The following is a 24,914-nucleotide window of genomic DNA, read 5'->3' as shown; positions in this document are numbered from 1 at the left end:
AGCCTCCCCTATCCTATCCCCTTCTCTCCCTCAGGCTTGCCCCACAGAAACCTCCCCTATCCTATCCCCTGGTTGCTGCTGTGAAAGTAAAACTGAAACTCTTCTCCTCTGCTTGTGTTGCTTGCATTTGGAACAGATTTCTTTTCAGGGGGAGGGGGAGAGGGGGAGTAGAACTCCTTAGCATCAGAACGTGTTAATCATAATACAGGAAATACTAATGCTCTGATGGTCATTTTGAAAAATCCTTTCTTAGTGAGCACCTAGAAGCCGAGAAGAACATCTGTGGCAAATTTCAAGTTTGTAGGCTTTATGGTTCTGGAGATTTTGTGAAGATGTGTGAGTGGTATTTCGCTATTATATATATAGATTTCAAACCGGCTTTGTTTCATGCAATCAAATCTGAAACTATAACAATAAATGATCCAAACAATGGTAATTCAAAAAAGGGGGGAGGAGAAAATAAAAAATAAATTCATTGTACTTAATATAGAAACCAAGGCTTGGTCTCTTTCATAGTAACTCCCCCAGTTATGTTAGTTTCATCGTTTAGGTTGCTTCCCTTTCCCCTTGGGAGTGTTACAAAAGGTCCATTGTTTGGTTAAAGCAAAATAAGAGTCTTTCTCTCTCATTCTCTTTTTTAGTGTTATAGAAGTACATTTTATAATCAATGGGAAACACTCCTGTATATGTACTGTAGTCAGACTTGCATATCTCAAAGATACCATAAGGTAGCCTGTTGCTACTGTAAGGAGAGTAAAACACATTTAAGTGATTATTGGTTGGAATCACAATACCTTTTGCATTAGGCAAAGAAAATGCTATATGAGTATTAATTTCCACATTAATGCTGTATATACAGTAATAGTTCCTTTGCAGTGGATTGATTTTTTTTTGCCCCATTTTTCTGCAAGCATCACTAAAACCTGAATGCCTGCTGACGTAAAAGACAATCCTCTTCATTTGTGTATTGATTTTGTCATTTTCACTGGAGAAATGGCAAAGCCCCTGTCTTTCTGCAGTTTGGCATAGCAGTTGTAAGTCATTTGAAGGCCAAATACTGGGAAACGTAGCACTTCTGCATTTTTAGAGGCATACTATAATTTGAAGAAATAAATTTTCTTTAAGGATAAAATAAAAGGCAATGTTTGCAGCTCCGTTTTTACTTGAATGCTACATTTCATACTACAGTGTTTCCCCGAAAATAACACCCTGTCTTATATTTTTTTGAACCCTGAAATAAGCACTTGGCCTTATTGCCATGCACTCAAAAGCCCGATTGGGCTTATTATCAGGGAATATCTTATTTTGGGGGAAACAGGGTAGCAACTGAGTTTTGTTTTTGGAAAAAAAAAGATCCTTTACCATCTTCAGAAAGAAAATATTTCTTGCACACTGATATAATCAAAATGCAGCAGAAGTATAGCATTTTTATTGACTTAAAAGAAAATAAAACCTTAGAAATCTTAATCCATACTCTTCTGAGAATTCATTGAAACATCTCCATAGTACGAACTAGATATATTGCCAGGACTTTAAAATGACATAACCTTTTGGGGAAGTATCTTAAAAGGAGCAGTGGGGGAAATTAAGTAAAGGAAGGAAGGAAGGAAGGAAGGAAGGAAGGAAGGAAGGAAGGAAGGAAGGAAGGAAGGAAGGAAGGAAAAGAAAGAAAGAAAGAAAGAAAGAAAGAAAGAAAGATGTTATACCCTAGTATTCTTCATTCCTAACTTGAAATTTCTGATGAGAAAGTAAAACTTTTATGATGACAATCATTCAAATAAGCTAATATCAAAATCAACTAGGAAAATATTTTTTCTTCTTTCTCTATGAATGACTTTAAATCAAGTCTCAAAGAACACAAAAAGATAATATAACCTAATCTGTGACCTATATTAAGTAGCTACCTTAATAATGCAATTTGAAGTTTAGTATTGCCAATCTACCTTGTTGTTTGCATATTGTAGAATCTTAAACTTCACTTTCAGTCTTTTATTTGATCATGTAAATCTGACAAATAAATAAATAAATGTAAAATTAATTATACTGTATGTCTCTGCCATCAGTTTATTATCAATACTTATTGGAATGATTTGTAATTATTTTACATTTTGATGCCAGAAGTCCATTTACAATTAACATTTTATTCTTTATAAATAGTCTGAATCCATATAAAATTTTAATTACAATTCATGTCTTTAAAAATAAGAGAAAGGTCTTATATAAGAAATATAAATTATCAGAATCTTTGTCCACATCAAGAAAAAATGCAACTGTTTTCTTATTTATTTGATTTATATTATTATTACATTCAAAATATATCTGATATCCTCATATATCTCTTTAATATATGAGAATAATATCAGATATACCCTGTTTCCCCTAAAATAAGACTTCTCCTGATAATAAGCCCAATCGGGCTTTTGAGCACATGTACTAAAATAAGCCCTCCCTGAAAATAAGCCCTCCCCGAAAATACTTGAATGCATGCGCAGCCGGTCCCCGCTATTTCCTCTGGTTTCCTCTATGCACCCCAAAATAATAAGACCTCCCCGAAAATAAGGCCAAGCGCTTATTTCGGGGTTCAAAAAAATATAAGACAGGTCTTATTTTTGGGGAAACACAGTATATTATCCCTTTTGGGACAAAGCCAGTCTGCTCAGGATATATTAATTCAGATAGAAGGCTTTTGCGTTCTTTGCATTGCTTTAGAAATCTTGTAATCTATTGCATTGTATTTTATTGCTCATATTGCTTTAGAAATCTTGTAATCTACTGCATATTTAACAAAGAAATTAGTTTATATGATTCTGGCTCAGTTGGATCATTCCCTTTTATATAAATCAAATAGTTTAGAGCTTCCTATCATGTAAAAAAGTACTTGAATTGTTAAAACTAATTCATTAATTAACAGTGTAATCAAAACCTCTTGGAAAGTCTTGTATTAACTGCAGAAAAACAATAAGGTCCTGGAGATTTATTCAATTTCAGTCCGTTTTGCTTATCTTTGGTAATTGGTTTATTAAGAATTTCCTTTTGTTGATCTATACATTTGGTGAAATGTCTTATGTTTAAATATTTTTCAGTTTGTTCTGGATTTTGTGTCTGTTTGGTGTACAATAATAGAATAATATTTTATTTAATAATTAATAAACTGATTTATCTCCTCCATTGTTGAAACATCTGTTATCATTTCTGTTATCGTCTGCTTTTCCCAGTTGATAAGCTAACAGTATATCTAGTTTTGGTTCATTCACCTATATATCCTTCTGATTTTATACAGCTTTTTAATTGATGCTAAAGAAATAAAAACCTTCTCGTAAATGATTTGCTAGAATTCATCAAAAGTTAAACTAGCTTGGAAGAAGCTCTTTGGTTTATGTTGATGTTTTAGTTTAATATATTCTTGCTGTAATGATAAACCATTATGTCTGTACCTTTTCCAGGCAAAGGGTTCCTCTGTGTAAACTGACAATTATTAGATTATGATCTGCTAAGTGAACGGTGCAGTTTTTACATTTATAAGGTTAGTAAGCAATGAGCAAAAAATCCAACGCAAGTCTATTCTTGGATAAGCTTTATGAGCAAGAAAATCATAAATAAATTTCTTTTTGAGAGGATATTGGCATCTAATGTGCATTTGAGAGACAGAACAGCAAAATATCATGTGAGACATTTTTGTGGAATTTTGGCCAAAGTCCTTTTAAATGATCTACATTCGTTGAAATATAAAGAAAGGATTCTTTTGGTATTTGTAAGAATCAGACTTCTTCCCCTGCGAACTCAAGAAGAAATTGAAAAAAAACACCATAAGATTTTGTTTATGATAATTTAGAGCATAAATTGAAAAAATTGTTATTTTCCCATGTTTGGCTTTAAAATAAAATTTTTGGGTCTTGAATTTGTTTCTTCCAGAGTCAGTGGTAAATTTCTCACATATATGAGTATTCCATTTTTTCATCCACCTAACGTCACACAGATTTTTAACATAAATTGTCTACATTCTAATAAATTAATAATTTTAATACAAATCTTTTGAAGATATATAATTTATATATTATCAATAAAAGAGAATATTTGTAGCTCAGAGTTGAAATGAGTGCTCTCAGAGCTTGTTTGTTTTCTTGCAGATGTTTCATTACCCAAGCTAGAGAACATCGTAAGTGCTAGTAACATACCTAGCATTGATCATGTTACCTAGTTTGCGTAATGAAACATCTGCAAGAAAACAACAAGCTCAGAGAGCACCAAGGACCCCTCACTTTATACATTACCTTTTATTAGTTTCAGAAAACCCTTTCCTTTCAAATGGATCACTCGGTCCATTGATATTAGTTGAAAATGTTTATATAATTTATTATGCCAATTATCACTGAAAAAAAGCTGCTGCTTGATCCAATTGGTCTTTAATTGTTTTGAGTCTTTTTAAAAATCTATAATTGCTAATGACTCAAACATTCTGTTGGTGGCTTCAGCTGAATATGTAAAACCTTTACTACCATCCATAAAACTTGGAGACAAATGGCTTAACTATATGATCTTTCTCTCTCAAAGAGATGTCATGGAAATATCAAATCTCTTTTAAGTATGCAGCATTCTTCCACAAAATCTAGAACAGGGGTGTCAAATTCAATTTCATTGAGGGCTGTGGCCAAGGTGGGCGTGGCCAGCTTGAAGTCAATCGTGTCGGGGGTGCCTGTGGTGACCCGAGTGCTCTACCACTGAAAACGGGCTCCCAATCTCCATTTTTGGCTGCAATAGCCTCCTGCAACCCTTTGCCAGCAAAAATGGAGGTCGGGAGGGGCATGTGAAGTCCTTCTGAGCTCTGTTTTAGCTGGTAGAGGCACTGCGGGCCAGTCCTTTGCTGTTTCTAGGGCGGCCCCTTGGGCCAGATCTAAGTACCCTGCAGGCCAGATCCGGCCCATGTGCCTTGAGTTTGACACCTCTGATCTAGAAGGATCTCATTTGTCCAAATGCATTTCAATATGGGTCAGGAACAGTGTGCTTGGATGCAAGGGAATATACAAGAACTACAGCATAAGAAGTTAGGGTGCATTAGGTTGCAAGGGGATGGGTAAGAGGCACACTGCCAGTCAGAGAGGGTACGTGGGGATGTGAGGGGTGTGTGGCAATACATCATGGCAGGGGTAAAATGTAAAATTTGTTACTACCGGTTCTGTAGGCATGGCTTGGTGGGGAGGGGGAAATGTGATTGGGTGGGTGTGGCCAACTTTTTTTTTTAAAAAAACTTTTCAAAGCATTTTTTCTGCAAATGCAAAAAAATGCTTTGAAAAACCTCTGCCGATCAGGAACACAGCTGGGATCGTCAGAGCCTTTTCAAAGCATTTTTTTAACCACCTCTTCCGCTGAAAAGGTTGCAGAAAAAAATGCTTTAAAAGTCTCTCTGATGATCCCAGCTGAGTTGCCTGATCGTTTTAAAAAATGCTTTGAAAAGTCTCTCTGACGATCAGGCAACTCAGCTAGGATCGTCAGAGCCTTTTCAAAGCATTTTTTTAACCACCTCTTCCCCAGAAGAGGTTGCAGAAAAAAATGCTTTGAAAAGCCTCTGACATCCCAGCTGAGCCGCGTGATCATCAGAGGCTTTTTTTTTACTTTTAAAAGCATTTTTTCGGCGGAAGAAGTTGTAGAAAAAATGCTTTTAAAAGTAAAAAAAAAAGCCTCTGATGATCGTGCAGCTCAGCTGGGCATGGGGGGACGCAGGGATTTTTGCTACCGGTTCTCTGAACCACCCGCCACCATCACTACTGGATCGGGCGATCTGGTCCGAACCGGGAGCATTTCACCCCTGCAGCATGGGTTTAGGAGGGTGTGCGGGAACATAGCATGGGTTGGGGAGAGTCTGCAAGGGTCGGGTAAGGTCTGCAGGGAGTGCATGACAGGCACTGTGGATTGGGGAGGTGCATGGGGGTACAGAGTGGATAGGGAAGGGGTATATAGTTGATGCATCATGGATTGGGGAGGATGCACACTGCACAGGGATAAGTGAGGATGCAATGGAGGTATAGCAAAGTTTTAAATAGAGTATGAAGGGATGCATGAGTGGTAGGTAAGGAATGTATTAAACGATAACCAAACGAGTCACGATTAATAATTAATTCTGTTTATATCTATTTACCAGTTATTCCCCTTGAGGTAAGAGGAAATAAGTTAAAATCAGACTAAATTGGTAAATGCTGCTAAAACTGTTAGCAGCTGTCAATGTTTGCATTTTTATGGTTTTCATTTTGTATCAGAAGAAAATTGTACCAGTCATGAGCTTTGTGGTCCTCATTGTTGATCCCTATCATGTTTCTATTGCCTCTGTAAGACAACTTCAACTGTAAATTCTCTCATTCTTCAAGATTTGTTTTCTTTCCAGAGTATATAGGCATTACTTAGGGGTGGGTTCTAAATTTTTTTACTACCGGTTCTGTGGGTGTGGCTTATTTTGTGGGTGTGGCTTGATGGTCATGTGACAATTATTTAGGATTTAGCAGAGGTACTGGTCTACCAGGCTTTTAACTGCTTGCAGAGCTGTACTGATCTACCCATTTATTTTTGCAAGCACTGGTCTACCCATTTATTTTTTCAGGCACTGATCTACTCATGTATTTTTGCAGGCACTGGTCTACCCATTTATTTTTGCAGGCATCGGTCTACTCATTTGTTTTCTTTTAACACTGATCAGCTGTAGGGCGGCCCTTTGAAGCCCCGCGGCAAGAGTTTAAACAGTTTTATTCCCTCTAGCCATCAGCTGGGACTCAGGAGGCAGCAATAGATTGGGGGTGAGGCCAAATAAAAGGTAAGAATAACATGGGGGGGCGGGGGGGAAGAACCGGTTCGGTGATGTCATATGGTCACCGCTACCGGCTCGGCAGAACTGGGCCAAACCGGAGGAACCCACCACTGGCATTATTGTACATTTCCAAGTAGAAATTTGATGCATTCTTTTCTGCATTTTATATATAATGGAAATGCATTAGTATGAATAATAAAATCTCATTCATTGCTGATTCACATATTATTAAGCTTTTGCTTTCTATTTCTGCCTCATGTTGAAATGCTTTCAGATGTGCAGCTTTTAATCCTTTATAAATCATTGCTTAGGCTGAGTTACAGCCAGAATAGCAGCTAACGTTCTACAGTAACTGAGATGTTGCACTTTTTTCATACGTACATCTCACTCTGATCTCTCCACCTTAGTATCACATGAGTAAATGTAGATAGCTTGAAGCCTTCTGTACGTTTTGGAGTCCAGCTGCTATCAACCTCTAGCTGTCATAGCCAGGGGCTAAGAATTACAGGAAGCATAGTCCAACCATCTGGAAGAGGATGCTTTTCATACATTCACAGATTTCATTGGACATACAACTTAGACTATTATAAAACCCAAGAATTTACAACAATATAATATTAAATGCAATTTAGATTAATTAGGTTTCATTAATATTTATATTAATTAGGTTTCATTAATATTTATATTAATTAGGTTTCATTAATATTTATATTAATTAGGTTTAATTAATATAATTAATTCTTTAGCAGCATATTCTTTTGAAACTCTTGATAGAACTTCTCTCTCCCATCTAATTTAATAGCTTTCTTTCTCATATAACACCCAATTGTGTGGCTTTCTGCTCTTTCTTGGGTAGAGATTTTGATAATAGATAAGTTTAGAAATATGTCTTGCACAGCAGAGTGAGCTGCTCTTTTCAATGGATTCCCCCCTTGCTCCCTGCTTCCCCACCCAACCATATTTTCTTCTCCTATCTACTCTATCATTGCTTTTTTACCCCATTGTTTATTCTATTGTTCCATTACTTTACTACTGTTAAGTTTACACTTCTTTTCATTTCTCCAGTTTTACTGCTGCAAGCTGCAGCAGTAGAGTAGTCCCACAGGCAGCAAATAAATTAAACACATAAATAAAATAAAAATCATGTTGGATTTGTATGAGGCTGGTCATTTCGTTCAACCTTGATATCTTCATGAGCACAGTTAGAAGTATTTTGTTCCTGGAAGTAGTAGAGAATAGTAGACTAAGAGAAATTATAAGGAATAAGGGATTTTTCCCACTTGCTATATAGCCCTGAGGAGTTTTGAAAACTCCAGTGAATGAGATTCTATTTAAGTGTGGTAATCTGCACATATTTGTAGCAATCCAACATTCACATTTCTTTAATTTGTATTGTGAGTTGTTTCTCAGGATATGTTATTCAGGTAGAAATGGATAGAAAACATAAACCAGCTTTCTATAACAAAACATTCTCCAAATATGTTGAATTAAATATTCTTGAATACTTTCGCCATGCTGGCTGCCAAATCTGGAAGTATCATCCAACATATGCTGGAATTGCTAGTCTCGAAAAGACAAAAATAACTGTAGTAATTGCAATGCATTTTGCCATGAATTGGGTTTCAGGTAAGGTAAATACTTAAGAATACATTTATATAAGCTATATTTCTAGATATATATGAGAATAAGAGAAAGTTATTGTGTAAAATTTATATGTACCAAAAAGAATAGCCTGAAAATGCAATGATTAAGATTAAAAGAAACAGGGAAAATGCAAAAAGATTTTAATGGAATTTTAAAATATATTCTAGGAGTAGATGAAAAGGGTTAAACAAGGAGTCTTCAGCCGACTGAATGGGAATAAAAATAAAATGATTAAATTATTTTGGACGAAACTGAAGTCAGGTAATGCTGGAAGAAATAGTTTAGTAATTTTTATGGCAGTGGTAATGTTAGATATAGGTCAGGAAGCCATAGTACACACAGATCATGGTGAAATACAGTTTTACGCTAAAATCTTCTTTTTTTCTTTTAAGCGGCTCCTAGCACACCAGTGCATTTCTTTTGACGTCAATTCCCCATTGTGTGCCTGCATGCTCTCTTCTAACACTTTCTTTTGCAATGAATGTAAATACAGACATCAATTCTCTGCTTGCTAATTATCCCAGCACTGGAATGAGCATTCCAAAGGATGAGGGAGTGGAGGAACAAGGGCTATAAATAGAGATTTTTCCCTTTTCTCTGCTTCCTCTGGAGCTGACTTCTGGAAACCTTCTTCACTGTTTGAGGTCATATCCCCCCCTCCCCCCCAAATACTGTAAAGGAATGGAAACCTGAAGTAAACACGTAAAAACACAGTTGCGGTCAAGGAGCTTTTCACTTTATTGATTATTTCACTTAGTGACTGATATGCCTGTCTCAATTATGGCCACTAAATGAGGACTACTGGTATGTGGAGATTACATTTCCACATGGTATTAAGAAGAATATTTTTATTGTTCCCTTGTACAAAGGAAAAGTTACAAGAATGAAAGCAAAAGCTATTACAAGGTTAGTTTGTTATGTGTGCCGAGGAAGATGTTCTCAGAATTCTGATTGAAAGGATATAAAACATAGTAGAAAGCAAAATTTGAGAAGTACATGTTGGGTGGAACACTTTTCAGCAGATTATGGAGAAATATATGAATGTGAGAAAATTTATTGCATTTTTGTTAATTTAGAGAAAGTATATGCTAGGCTCCAGTTGTGGGATATTTTGCCCAAATATAGAATTGAAGTTTACTTAATGAATGTGACAAGATTAATATATAATGGACATAAAATATGTGTAAGAATAAATGCATTGTTTAATGAATGTTCAACGTTGAGCTGAGAATTAGACTAGGCTATGTAATGTTTCCTTGGTTGTTTAATGTATTCATGTATGAATACAAAAATAATACTTATGTACTCCAGTGTGTAATTTTAGAGAGATATTGGGGAATTTGAATCTAGACTATGCCTAGATAGAGCAGGAACCATTAAAACCACTAGCCCCATCTTACTATATTGCTTGCTTTATGATGATACTCCCATGGTTAAGTACACATTTAAACAAATTTCTTAGTCATTCTGATCAGTTTTATTTACAACACTTTCAGGCTCAGGTAGCTTTTTTTTTTTTTTTAATGTAACCAAATTCTGTCATGGAGTATGTAAGATATGCAACATTTTGGTTAACATGCTTAATAAAATATTGAAATATTGAAATCAATATTATTTTATATATGTAATGTGTTTAATGGACTGGGCATTGACCATAATTGTTTGTCTGTCTATCTGTCCATCTGTCCATCCATCCTTATGATAGTCATGTTAGAGATATATTGGACAGAGACATGAATGTGTGTGCAGACAATGCTTTGTTACTGACTGAAAACAAAATGATTTACAACAGATATTAGATTGTATGATGCAACTAGCATTGAGGACTGAGATAATTATGCTTGACAAGGAAAATGGAGTGAATGATTGCAAATTATATATAAACAGCAAAAAACTAGAGCAAATACCGATAGATGAATCTGTGTGTCTAGGTAGAGCAATAAGAATTTTAAGCAGTGTAAATGTTGATAAAAATATAATAAATAATATGTGGTCTTTTATGAAGAATGAATATTTCTTGAAAGAAAATAATACATTGTATATAAGAATGTGCTCCTGCCCATTTTATTATATAAAGTTGAGTATTTCAGGATAAAAATAAATAAATTGAATGCAGTCGGAATGGGGTACTTAAGAATTTGTACAGTATAACAAGAGATAAATTTAAGAATGAATGGGAAATGAATGTGCACTGAATTAAAAAAACAAGTTATTGATATGAAGAAATACATTGAGGTAGTTTGGCCATAGGGAAGAATGCACTGGGACCAGGATTGCCATCACTAAGTAATACAGTTGTAAAGCACAACGTCACATTATAGCATCACTTAGTGACAACAATCTTGGGCAGTTTTAGTTGACATCATAGCCCTAAGATTTATGGTTCATTAAGCTGGAAGAGATGGGAGTCCCAGGTAAGGAGCATGGTATAAGGGCTTCTGAAGGTCAGTGAGGGGTGGTAGCCTGGGATGTCAGCGCAGGCCTGATGGGAGGCCAGGGGATGCTGACATAAGATGACCATGGATTATGGGAGGCCGGTGGAATAGGCATGTGGGCAAGGGTATATTGTGGCCTGGAGAAAAAGCAGGAATGACTTACTGGAGCTTCCTTATTGAGTTTGCTTTTGGGAAACCAACAGAGAAGGTTGCAAATGGTGATTATTTGACTGTAGTTTTCTACAAACTTGTAAATACGTGCTGGGCACCTAAGCACACATATTGTGATTGTATGACTGCGTAGTTGCTGTGATTGCCGAAAATTCAAAAATTCAAAAATTCATTTTTTTTAGCACAATCGTAACTTTGATCAGTCACTGAATGAATGGACATAAGCCAAGAGCTACTTATACATAAATAAAGAGGTTGAGAGAAAGAAGACTGAGAAAGTTATGGTGGAAAAGAGTTGACAAGGGAAGTGGAAAGTTAATTAACAGAAGGGAATATGTGAATTGGTACAGACATGGCAACAAGAATGGTTTGCTTTAGAAAGAATAAAGATGTATAGTAAGTGGCAATTTAGCTATATTTCTTATTCTTTTTCATCTCATTCCTCTAATTTCTTTGACTTACTTGTTCTTACAGTATTTCCACTCTGTGCTTTTTGTAATATTTCTTACTTCAAAATAGAATACCAGTGATAAATATAGTATGCATATATGTAATCCCTACCTTTTAGAATTTAAGATTCTGAATGTACATATGGACACTCACACTAAAAGTAATGTGGATAAGGCCAATTAGAAAACATTCATTAACCAGAACAGTTGCTTTCTAACATTGCCTCTTATTCTCCAAAACTCCATCCAGTTGTGGTTTCTTCAGCGACTCCAGATTAAACAAACTCATTTACCATTTATCAGATGAAATATTTCCCAGGATTGTTTGAGGATAAAAATAAATGTAGTATATATTATTTAGAAGGAAATAAGTATACAGATTAAATAAAAATTAACAAGCCCACATTCATTTGAAAGCATTTTCTTTGTTTTTCAGGGGGCTTTTATTTAAATCCTTCAGATGCCTCATGCTTAACTTAATTTCTTTTATGATAAATTACTTTCTTCTATGTTGTTTTTAATACACGAAGCCAATCCTGATTTCATAACTGTATTATTAATCAAAATATGAATACAAGTTACATTGTTTCTCTTTTATATTAGATGGCATATTTAATACAATTAAGATAAGTTAATTAAAGTGCTGCCATCCTTTGAAAATTAAGGGACAGAATGTTACAGGCCTAAGTAGTAATCTCTTTGAAAACATGGAAAGTAAATGAGGGCTGTATAATTGTCTTTGGAATAGTTTTGTCGCATTTTTAAATATCATATTTATTACTTAATGGAGACTATTTTTCTCCTCTACAAAATTATGCATTTTGTTGATAATTATTTTCTAAAAAGTTATCAACATGTATAATCAGCATGATTCATTATTGTCATTATTAATGGGCCTGTAAAATTTTTATGGAATGAGTTACCAACAATATCAAAAGATAAGTAATTAATTAAACAATTAATTGAACCTCTAGCTAGCTAACTACAAAAGATCAGTTCCATAAAATACATTTTAGTTCCTAATTTATTAAACATGATAAGCTTTTATTCTCTTAAAGCTAATACAGAATGCATCATCTCTCACTTGCAGAAATACGACAGATTTAAGACTTCATGGCTGATATTGAAAACATAGTACAAATTATTTTAAAATTGCTTTGTTTTCATGTTTTCTCATGGTGAAGCTTCAATGCTTCACCCTGTGAAGTAAGCAATAAACTTCCTCAAATAGATAAAAACACCTTAAGGTTGACTCATTTGGGCAAAGAACATGCAGTGCAATCTTACCTTCACTGCCAAGCTGTGACTAAACAGATTTCCCACAATTTCTCTAATATAGAGTCTTTAGTTTAGGAAACAGTTGTATGGTTAGGTAGAACTGACTCTAATGCTGTGGTTTCTACACCCAAAATTACTCATCCTTTAAAAGATCCTCATCGTCTGCTTGAGCAAATTTTTGGCACTGGATTTGCTATCATTGCGGAGTTAAGCTCCTGAGATCGATGAGCAGATATGTTTTTCATGCTGCCTTCTTTGGCTGGTCAATGCCATGTGAAGCATGCCAAATGTTCTATATATGTTTTCACCCAAGTTAAATGCAAAATGGGCAGCATCTCCTCTGCTGAACTCCATACTGATTCGTGACTTTGTAGAATTTTGATAATATAGTAATTAAATTTTCTTGCAAAAATGAGAAATAGCCCAAGTGATAATATGTCTTTGAAACTGTAAATGTTTCCAAGGCAACCCAAAATTGACAAGTACATGAAAAAGCAGTATACTGGACTCCCTTGAAATGGCTAACAGGTATGCTGTTTTAGAGTTAAATTTGCTCCTAAACAGTAAGGCAACTACTATGATAAGGCTACATTAAATACAACTGAATTCCAACCAGAATTATTGCAGGCTTTGTCAAATTTGGATATTAATTTGGATGATTCACATTCTTTAGATGTGGTTATGGAATCCTTAGGCCCTGCTGAAATGAAGCCAAAAGATAAAGACTCTTAGCTATCCTAAGTCCAATCTGATATATCCGATGCTCACTCCTCAAGTTGGACAAGTGGAAAAACACTGGTTTCTCAAATTTCAGCTTAACCATTAAATTAGGTCTTGACAGCACCACAGTATCTGTGTCGATATACTGTATAAACATTTCAGTACCTCCCCTTAATAGGAACAGACATGTTTTTCTTGGTCTATGTTTACAAAGGTTGTCCTCAGAAAAGAAAATTTAGACCAAGCATCTTTAGAGCTATGTCATTTGAAGGAAATGGTCCTTTTACTTTAAAAAAAACAATACTATACTAGATAGAAATCTCTGCAGGTAGTGTACCATACAGGTTTGAATATTTCATATAATTTTTGTGGCATGCTAAATCATGCTCCTGGATGCTGGGAAATTCCTTCTCAGCTGCCGTTTGATTATTTTGCCTCCTCTCAGCAGAATAAACAAAATAAATTCTTTCCAAATGGAGAAAAAATGTTACTAAATGGAGAATTGCTAACACTACTAAACAAAAGATATTATGCAGCTACTCTAACATGCTCTCCTTAATGGATTTCAATCATAAGAAAAAAAAAGGATGAAATAAGTAGTGGAAAAACACAGGAGGATTAAAAATGGAAAACATCATTTGGAGCATTGCATTAAATTCCATTAATGAGTCAGTGGGTCTGCACATAAAAGCTTTGTCTAGAAGCACTCTTTCTTACAGGAACTATTAAGAAGATTTCTTCAATTACAAAAGAGTGATTGGTAGACATGCTGAAAGGCTTGCTGGTAAAGGATTTTTCACTGGTTTTAAGCATAGCAGGCAGTCCTTGTTTACAGATCATAACTGAGACAGGCAAGTTTTTGTTAAGCGCAATAGTCACTAAGTGAAACTGCGACTGTGTTTATGATCTTCCTTCAACTTCCCTTTGCTTTACAGACATGTGAAGGTTATAAATGCAAGGAGTGATCATAAAAGTGACTTTTTCATCACTGTTGTAACTGTGAAAGGACTACCTATATTCAGAATACTTCAGTAGACAATAATATGTTCTAATACTGGCATGAATAGAGGAATGTATAGATAATAGGGTAAATATAGTAGTTATTAGGACCACTGTTAGGCTTCTGTTGATCAGCTGGTAAAAAGGCTGCCGAGATTTCCAAGGACACAAAAGATTTATTGTAATGTCTTTATGAAAGAATTCCATTGACTGTTATCTATCAAATGCAAGTTCTACTTATAGAAAATAAAGCTTCACCTCTTTTTTCTACTCATGCTGTATAACAGACTAGAATCCATTTATTCGGGAGTAAGTGATGCAAGCAGGGTTTTTTTTAACTAGGCTCTGTTTCAGTAACAGAAGTTGTTTGCTTGTGCCTATGTGAGAATTGGGTTTTATAGCTGATCATCATTTGGAAAAAAAAACCAAACCTTGAGTCTGATCTTGCATGAGCATAATAACTCTCTGCTATTTGTTAAATCAGTTCCTTTTTTTCCTCATTCTTCTATGTGTGCCTGAAAAAAAAGATGTGGCTTCTTTAAGATCCTGACTCAAAAGCTATACATCCAAGCATTCAGGTCTTCTTTTTTAGTTTTGCGCAGAAACCTGGGGGAAAAAAACCAGGCTTCTTTAGCAATTCCTTACATAATTAGCCAATATAGAGTGAAAACCACAGGGATTTCCGAAAGTTTTCCTTATTAATAGTCAGGGCTAAAAACATAATCTTGAAAACAGTAAATTTCTAGCCTTATTTATAGTGAGTCAGTTAAGATAGAATCTCTTTGTAACACATTTTCCTATATTTCCTATATCTGGGCTCTGTTGTCTCTTCTCACATAATCTGAATTCCTCCTTCCCGTAGTCTCTCACAAGAAAATAACATTTACTTAAAATCATTTTGTATGTATAGATACAGGTTATCTGTAGTATAGTAGCACAACTATGTTATTTATTTGTGTATTTATTCATTCATTCAGTTAACATCCCACCATTCCTCTGGGAACTCAGGGTAGCAAACCACTTCTTCAGTCATTCCCCATAACAATACCCTCTTGGTATTTTCAAGAGCTTCAGGGAATAAATAAGAATGGAGTATGGTTCTTTTTATGGCTTCCTATCACTGTGGAGGACCAGTCCAGCAATGGAAATCATGCTGATACATAAAAGAAAAGCTGCAGTGGCAATGTGGGGATACCTTTAAAGTAATGTGTTTTGCAATTATGTGCCTTAAAAGTGGAATCTAGGTCCTCCCCATTGAAATCCCTTATTTTAATTAAGTTGATAATCATTCCTCTTTTTTTTCCTCTTGGGAGACAGTCCATTTAATCTACTTTATTCTAACTAAGTTATGGACCAAGTATATTACTAAATATTCTTTCTAAACTTGTATTTTAAAGTTCAAATTCAAGAAAATACATGAGCAGTTCCAGTTATATAAAAGCACTGAGAATGAATTTAGGGAACAATAAGAGGAACTGAAACTTTTCTGTTCTTGGAAAGACCATGTAAGTCAGGGGTGTCAAACTCGATTTCATTGAGGGCTGCGTCAGCATTGTGTTTGACCTCTGGGGGGGGGAAGAGGAGGTGTGGTCAGGAAGCATGGCCAGCTCAACGTCACTCATGTTGTGGGTGCCTGTGGTGGTCCAGGTGCTCTGCCAGCGAAAATGGGCTCCCAAGCTCCATTTTTGCTGGCAGAGGCACCATTGGCCGGTCCTTTGCTGTTTCCAGGGTGGCCCCACAGGCCAGATCTAAGCACCCATAGGCTGGATCCGGCCCCTGGGCCTTGAATTTGACACCCCTGATGTAAGTCTTTGTGGCATTTGCTACTTCCCCAAGACTAATGCATAGTAATTAAGAATGCTCAAATTATTTATGAGTGGAAGTTCTGTTTCTGAGAGTGCAAATATGCATTACTTAATTTAAAAAAACTGACCTTTATTGACAGTATTTGAGATGGAAGGATATGCCCTCAGGTAACCTAACGGTAAGATTGGTTTTCATGTTGCTTTTTTTAGCGTAAGCATTGTTATTTTTGTTGTGAAACAGATATTCAGGTTTGTTCAGTTCTTAAGAGCCTTCTTTACTGATACCAAATTAGAATACTTAGCTTTGGAATGGTTTAGGTTTTGAGAACTTGCAACATAAATTTATTGTATATGGGCTATTATATGTTTATGGAGATTCTCAGTCATCCAGGTCATGGTTGTCCCAAAGGTGCTGCTTCAAAAGGCAACTGAACTTCAGTTCGTGAACTGAAGAAGCTTCTTGGATGAGAAGCAAAACTTCTTCAAGGAAAAACAAAGTCCAGTTGCCTTTTGAAAAAGCACCTTTGGGATGAGGTATGTAATTGACAAGTTATAGTTGATGCACAATATGGCAGTGAGTTTGCATAGTTCTCGCAGGCCCTTTTTCATTCGTTTTTGAGGCCTGTTTTGATCTATTATGTTCAAATGGGACCTTAGAAGAAAACCTTTTACCTCATAACTATCTCCTTTAAGGTTACTTGCAGTTGTCCTTCAATCTGTACTTTGGAATGTAACTACAATGGACAGATATTTATTGTTTATAGAAGTCTTTGAGAAAGGTTAACCTGATACCTGCTCCTTTCAGTTCTAGACCAAGATACATATTAAACGCCATATTAATTAACTTATTAATTTTTAATGATAGTAATTGGTTGTTTTTCATTTTTAGAGACCTGTTTTAGCTCTATTTTGTTACTGACTTTAATGTTAGCATTTCCTTTTATTTTGGAGTCAATTATCTTTTATTGTTTTATTTTGTATTCTGTATGTGTCTTGAAGAATTCCGTTTTATAAAATGACACCATTATGAACAAATGCATTCTAAATGATTACATTCACTCTAGTTATTTTCTTTGGAACTTATTTTTCCATTTTTTGCTGACTACCTTTACATCAGCCATGCTCATAACAGTTTATCAGTTATAATTTGCTCCATTTGGTTAGTTTCTTTTTCATTCATTACTTTTACTCTATGGGTTTTTTTAGTAGTGGGTCTGCCACACTCAAACAGGACAACCAGGGGATTATTCAGAAGTTCTTGCTTTTTCCTATATTTGCTGGCAGCACTGTTTTTAATCTCCCCGTAATCAGAATTGTAATAGTAGATTTTAAGGAAAGGGTTAGCCATCTGTAGAAGAAATGTAAGATCGAGATTAGACCTCAGGGGAAGATTAGTTTAAAGGACTGCTTTAATTCAAAACTAATCCCAATTCAAGCTCTCAAGGGTCACACCCAGATTTAGGGAGTAAATCACAGATTGCCAGGCACTTAAACCTTATTTCACTCCTCAGCTAGTCTTAGCAAAAGACTTCCAGATAAGAATCAACAAAATTAGAAAGGTTATTGCATGCAATGGAACTTCAAATACAACAGTTGATTGTCCACTGTAGTGCATAGAGGACAGAAATTTATATAGCTTTAGGGTTGAATTCTTCCTCCTTTCTTCTGAATTAACAGATTCCTAGCAGGATGTTCAGAAGTAATTGTGATATGCTTATGAAATGGTTGTCTTTACCCTGGAATAATTGGGTCCTGCCTTAGCAGTTTCAGTCCTGTCAATACCTAATTTCTCACTGCATGTAAACATCTCTGTGATTTAGACATAGTCCTTGGAGTATGATCATTCATTCAGCGACCATTCAAAGTTATGATGGCACTGAATGAAGAGACTTATGACCTTTGCTCAAAGTTACAATGGATATAGCAAACCTGTGTGGGTTTCACTTACCTTTGCTACTGGTTCGCTCATGCTTGCTTCACTCACGTATGTGCCACTTCTGCACATGCACAGAGCGTATTTGATGGTGGGTGGGAGGAGCCTCCCGCCGCCGCCGCTACTGGTTTGCTTGAACCGGGGTGAACCAGTAGCAACCCACCACTGGGTCAAAATTCCAAATGACCAAAATTCATGCACTTGGCAGCTGAGTGATTGATTGTAAGTCAAGGACTACTGGTACCTGTAAGCTTCTCATATTCTCAAGTGAGGAAAAGATGATGGAAGATGTGACAGTAAACAAATAGGATAGCAGCTTTATATCCATTCCTGTCATTTAAAGTGTTTAAAGAATAGCAGTTATTGTTATATCTGTCAGTTATCTTAAATATTATAATTGATTTCCAGAATTGGGTGGAGCAGAATTGTACAGTGATCATAGATATCAGTGTGGATAATAGATAAAGAAACTGGTTAAAATATTATTTTAAAAAGTCTGTTAAATTCAGGTCCATTAAAATAGCCAAGAATGAATGAAAAAAACAGAAAAAATTACTCCTACTGTACATGCCAAGCAAAAGAAGCAAATATAAATATTACAAAATGTATATCAATTTAATGTATACAACATAAAACAACATGCAATTTTTTTCTGTCTGTCTGTCTGTCTATCTATCTATCTATCTATCTATCTATCTATCTATCTATCTATCTATCTACAGTTGCAAGAAAAAGTATGTGAACCCCTTGGGATTACATGGAGTTTTGCATGAATTGGTCATAAAATGTGCTCTAAACTTCATCTAAGTCACAACAATAGAAAAACACAGTCTGCTTAAAATAATACTACACAAACATTAGATGTTGCCATGGTTTAATTGAATATAATATGTAAACATTCACAGTGCAGGGAGGAAAAAGTATGTGAACCTTTGGACTTAATAACTGGTTGACCCTCCTTTGGCAGCAATAACCTCAACCAAACGTTTCCTGTAGTTGCAGATCAGACCTGCACAACGATCTGGAGTAATTTTGGACCACTCCTCTTCACAAAACTGTTTCAGTGTAGCAATATTCTTGGGATATCTGGTGTGAATCGCTCTCTTAAGGTCATGCCACAGCATTTATATCGGGTTGAGGTCAGGACTCTGACTGGGCCACTCCAGAAGGCGTATTGTGTGCTGTTGAAGCCATTTTTTTGTTGAATTACTTGTATGCTTTGGGTCATTGTCCTGTTGCATCACCCATCCTCTGCGGAGCTTCAGTTGGCGGACAGATGGTCGTACGTTTTCCTGCAAAATGTCTTGATAAACTCTGGAATTCATTTTCCCATCAATGACAACAATCCGTCCAGGCCCTGAGGTGGCAAAGCAGCCCCAAACCATGATGCTCCCTCTGCCATGTTTTACAGTGGGGATGAGGTTTTGATGTTGGTGTGCTGTGCCTTTTTTTCTCCACACATAGTGTTGAGTGTTCTTCCCAAAAAACTCAATTTTGGTTTCATCTGTCCACAGTATATTTTGCCAGTAGTGCTGTGGAACATCCAGGTGCTCTTTTGCAAACTTCAAATGTGCTGCAATACTTTTTTTGGACAGCAATGGCTTCCTCCGTGGTGTCCTCCCATGTACTCCATTCTTGTTTAATGTTTTCCTTATTGTAGATGTGTCAACAAAAATGTTAGCATGTGCCAGAGATTTCTGTAGGTCTTTAGCTGACACTCTAGGATTCTTCTTTACCTCATGAAGCATTCTGCGCTATGCTCTTGCAGTCATTTTTACAGGACAACCACGCCTAGAGAGAGTAGCAACAGTGCTAAACTTTCCCCATTTGTAGACAGTCTGTCTTACCGTGGACACATGAACATCAAGGCTTTTGGAGATACTTTTGTAACCCTTTCCAGTTTCATGCAAGTCAACAATTCTTGATCGTAGGTCTTCTGAGAGCTCTTTTCTGTGATGCATGGTTCACATCAGACAGTGCTTCTTGAAACCAATAAACCCAAAACAGGTGTGTGTTTTTAAAGGGCAGGATAGCTGTCAGCAACACATCCAATATCATCACACTGATTGGAGTCAAGGTTGGCTCACTTCTGGCTCCAATTAGCTCTTGGAGAAGTCATTAGGCTAGGGGCTCACATACTTTTTCCTCCCTGTACTGTGAATGTTTACATGTTATGTTCAGTTAAACCATGGCAACATCTAATGTTTGTGTAGTATTATTTTAAGCAGACTGTGTTTTTCTATTGTTGTGACTTAGATGACGTTCAGAGCACATTTTATGACCAATTCATGCAAAACTCCACGTAATCCCAAGGGGTTCACATACTTTTTCTTGCAACTGTATCTATCATCTATGTTTTAAATTACCATCTTTCAGTAACGTGTAATCCATGCCAGATTGTAGCTTAATCTAAAAAATTCCTGGCAAAAGTGATTTAATATATTGAATGTAGGGAAGAACATTCTAAAAGCATATACGTTTTGATCTTAATATTTTCCTTCTCCGTTTTGTTAGGACCACCGCTTTAATGACAAGATCGACAAACTGACAGGATACAAGACCAAGTCATTGCTCTGCATGCCTATAAGAAACAGCGAGGGTGAAACCATTGGAGTTGCACAAATGATAAATAAAAGTCCTGGAGGTATTCCTTTTACTGATGATGATGAAAAAGTAAGATTTTCTGCCCTTTTTGTTTGATAATATGGAAAAGATCTCTTACGTAGTTAGTCTTATCTTTTTTCCTTGATTCTTATTTTATTTCATTTTATTTCTTTGTAAACTACCCAAAATTATTGTGTAGACAGACAGCCTTAAAATTGGGATATTAAATTAGAATTAAATTATTTAATAGCCAGCCGTTAAGTCATCACTTATTTGTTGAAATTGTTTTATTCATTAACAATTACGAATTCTTTGTTCACAAAGATCAGGCATGAATGATTATAATAAAATATGGTCCTCAAATGGAACACATTTTGTAAAATTTTACATATATCTGTAACAGGCCTTCATATATATATTTTTATTATTTTTCTTTCTTTTTTCTTTTTCCATTATTTTCTTTTTTCTTTTTCTGTCCTTCTTATTTAAAGAAAGACAGCATTTACAAACAGTCACTCAATAAACTGTTCTTCCAGAGATATCTAAATTAGACAACAACCAACATACCTTTTGACTTTTACCTCCCAAATGATAACCAGAGTAAGAGAAAACCATTTTCTGGGTGGAGATAGCAGTGACAACAGCAGCCACAGATTACGTAATTCCTTTTTATAATACATTTTTAAAAAATTAAATTCACAATTCAAGAGCAATTTTCAATGGAATTTTAGAGGTATACCCAGGTGCATCTAGATCAGTGGACTTCAAGAGTTCCAAGCTATCTGTCCTAGATCTTTCAGGACAGGAAAGGATGTCTAGGAAATGTTATTATTAAAAAAAGAGAAATGAAAAAGGATGCACATATAGAAATGAATCAGAAATGGAAATCTGGAGATATTTCTGTTTTAATGGTATATTTTGCTTGGATAGTAATATAATTTCTTAATGAACATCTTAATTAGTATCAGTAACCAGATCCCACTGAAAGTATGCATGTGTTTATGAAGACTGAAAATGTTTCCTCATATCACTGTTCTGTTCTGTTTCTTTGCTCCCTTGAAATGAAAGCTTAATTTGGAACAAACCAGTGAAATTTGGGTACACTAATTTCTTTGCACATGTTTCATCCTCCCTTTAGAGCATTTAAGACATGGTCTTACTGTTGTGGTAAGAGCATTACAATCATAAATATTTTTTTAATTAAAAATACACAGTTTAATAGCAAAATGTACGCATTTACGTCTTACAAGAAACAAATATTTAGCAGAATTGGATGAAGAGTTACTTAAAGTTATTATGTTCTGAGTTAGCCCTCTGAAAAATAGGGAGAGGATATTGATTTTCTATTTTTAGTATGCTGCAATAATTTGTATGTAATTATAACAATCTCAGATTGTAATGCAATCAGGTGTCCTCACTTTATTACTACCCATAATCTCTTTGCCCAAATTTTCAGTGATACTAGTAGATGAAATCATTAAGAATATATATTTTTTTCAAATTGCATCATGGTATTTTCAAGAGCTTCAGGGAATAAATAAGAATTGAGTATGGTTCTTTTTATGGCTTCCTATCACTGTGGAGGACCAGTCGAGCAATGGAAATCATGCTGATACATAAAAGAAAAGCTGCAGTGGCAGTGTGGGGATACTTTTAAAGTAATGTGTTTTGCAATTATATGCCTTAAAAATGGAATTAATCAATTGGTAGAAAACTAATGGATTTACTAAACATAAACTTAACACATTTTGCAACAGAAAGTCAGTACTTCCCTGGGTTATAAAATTGGAGATTTGTTCGCTCTCTGTATGTGAACTGGCTCTTTATCAACATAATGGAAAGATCGATTAATATTATTTCATGTGGATAAGGTTTAATGCATTTTAAAAACTAAGTTTTTTTTAAAAAAAATTATTAAACTTTTTTTAAAAACAAAAAGAAAGCTTTGACACTTTTTCTGTTTCAACAGTTTTGCATCTGTCAAAATTTTCATAGTTATACATTTTTTCCTCCCTTATTTCTACTATATCTTTTATATATATATATATACTTCTAGTATTTATTTATTTATTTTACATATATACATAACAATACCTGTGTACCCACTAGATTTTTGTGTACAAGTTTTGTCTTTATTTTTTCCTTTCGTTTATTTTTATTTTGTTTTAGATTTCCTATCTTTTAAAAGACCAACGCTATGTTCACCTATTCAAGAGGCACATGGCTGGCTTAGTGGGTGAGAAAGTTAGACGCTGGCTTATCAAACTTTCCATAGTGAGAATCAAAGTCCTATAAACATTCATACTCTTTTGCATACAAATCAGGAAAAGGAGAATGAACAAGTTGAGTAGAGAACATATTTATGTGTATTGGATGAATCAGTGCAGTTGCTTCAAGTCAGAACTATCAACTTCTGTAGTTATATTTTAATGCCAATGCAGATTGCAATTGGAATGATTATATGTTGATATGTAACTATGCTGGTCTGAGCTCCATATAGTTTGCCCCAGCTTTAGAGCTCTTGTAAGCTAGAACTGGCTTATTTCCTTGCAAATCATATCAAAAGGTTTTAGGGCTTCTACTGGTGATCCTCCTTTTTTCCCAAATGTCCTTGAGTCACTTCTCAGAGTTAGATGGACAGCATATAAATTAAATTAATTAAATAAATAAAATATATCCTATGTGATTAATTCATGCTATCCTCCTGACACAGGTGTGATGAATGCTATTGCATTGGCTTGGGATAGTTGTATCTTTATTCCTGTCCCAATGTTATCACTAGGTCCCATTCATTTTAGGGGTAGGAATGCTAGGATGTTGGCTTATTAAATTTAGGGACTCTCCTTTCTGTCATCCAAGTTAAATCCACAAATCTGGAAATGCCTCATCAGTTATATCTGAGATTTCCAGGCCTTGGACCTCATAAAATTCTTTCCATAGTAATCCAGAAAAGCAGTTTCCATCCTCATTCTGTCCACTTCTAGTATTTCTCTAATGAATTCCAATAAAACTCTTCAGATGCTGGATAACATTTGACAGGCGAAGTAGGAGGGGAGAAATGGCATAATCAGAATAACATTTCAAGGAGCAGATTAATTATTTGGGCATGACATTAAAGAAAGACTTAATTTATAGGAAAATAGGATTGTAAAATGGAGGAAGAGGAGAAGGGAGATATTGTTTTTAACCAGATTTTCTGCTTTGTAAAATGGAGGAGGAGAAAGATATTGTTTTTGAGTTAAACCAGATTTTCTGCTATGTGGAAGGAATGAGCAAGTAATAACATTTATATAAAACTTATTATGTAGAAATTTGTTCTGCTGGCACAATAAAACTGTCTCCAAAAAGTGAGAGCCAGTTTAGTTTAGTGGATAAGGCACTAGACTAGAAAGTAGTCCTGCCTTAGCCATGAAAGTCAGCTGGATGACCTTGGACTGGTCACCCTCTCTTTCAACCCAGCCCACCTCACAGGATTTGGGGAAAATAAGAGGCAGAAGGTGCGTTAGATATGTTGGCTGCCTTGAGTTAGTTATAAAAATAGCAGCAGAATACAAATAAATAAAGTCCTCTGAATATTGGTAGTGCTAGAAACAAAAAACATTGTAAAAAACAATCCTATTATATGTTACTAGTGTTGAACCTGACTTCTAGAAAATAATTGATACAAATGAAAAAAGCATAATAAAGAACTTTGTTCCCTAACAAAGTTAATACAAGTGGAGAGAATAAACTTCAGTCTTAGGCTGATGCTGATTATGTCAACAATGATATAGTATTTTGAAGATTAAATTCCTGTTTAGGAACTAACATCTCTTTCAAGAGGAAATAGGAAATTTAGTGATGAGCTCTTTAGTTAAGAACACACGTAGATCACTGTATTTTTTCTGTGGGAATGGCCTTATGAGTTGTGATGTAACGGCACAAAGTTTACCATGTTACACCAAAGAAAATCTGTCTGAAACTTCCTAATTGGTCCCATCAGGAATAGTTCATGGTTTAGCTGATATCTGAAAAGAATTTTTATAAAATGCTAGAATAAATGCCTTTGCTTGCTTCAGTTTTCAACATTTACAAAATGGGTAT

At 35.3% G+C, this 24,914-nt stretch overlaps 1 protein-coding gene across 2 annotated transcripts in view; it reads left to right on the top strand.

The window, feature by feature from the left end:
- Positions 1-24,914, top strand: part of PDE11A (phosphodiesterase 11A) — a 168,783-nt gene that overhangs the window by 12,159 nt on the left and 131,710 nt on the right. For both annotated transcript variants that reach the window (XM_034428349.2, XM_034428334.2), the window contains exon 2: positions 20,742-20,900. In XM_034428349.2, coding sequence (XP_034284240.2) covers positions 20,742-20,900 — 159 coding nt within the window. The remainder of the gene's footprint in view (positions 1-20,741; positions 20,901-24,914) is intronic.

This window comes from Pantherophis guttatus, chromosome 1 (genome assembly GCF_059756535.1).
Source record: "Pantherophis guttatus breed Tessera chromosome 1, ASM5975653v1, whole genome shotgun sequence".
Classification (NCBI taxonomy): domain Eukaryota; kingdom Metazoa; phylum Chordata; class Lepidosauria; order Squamata; family Colubridae; genus Pantherophis; species Pantherophis guttatus.
This window is presented reverse-complemented; position numbering and strand designations above follow the sequence as displayed.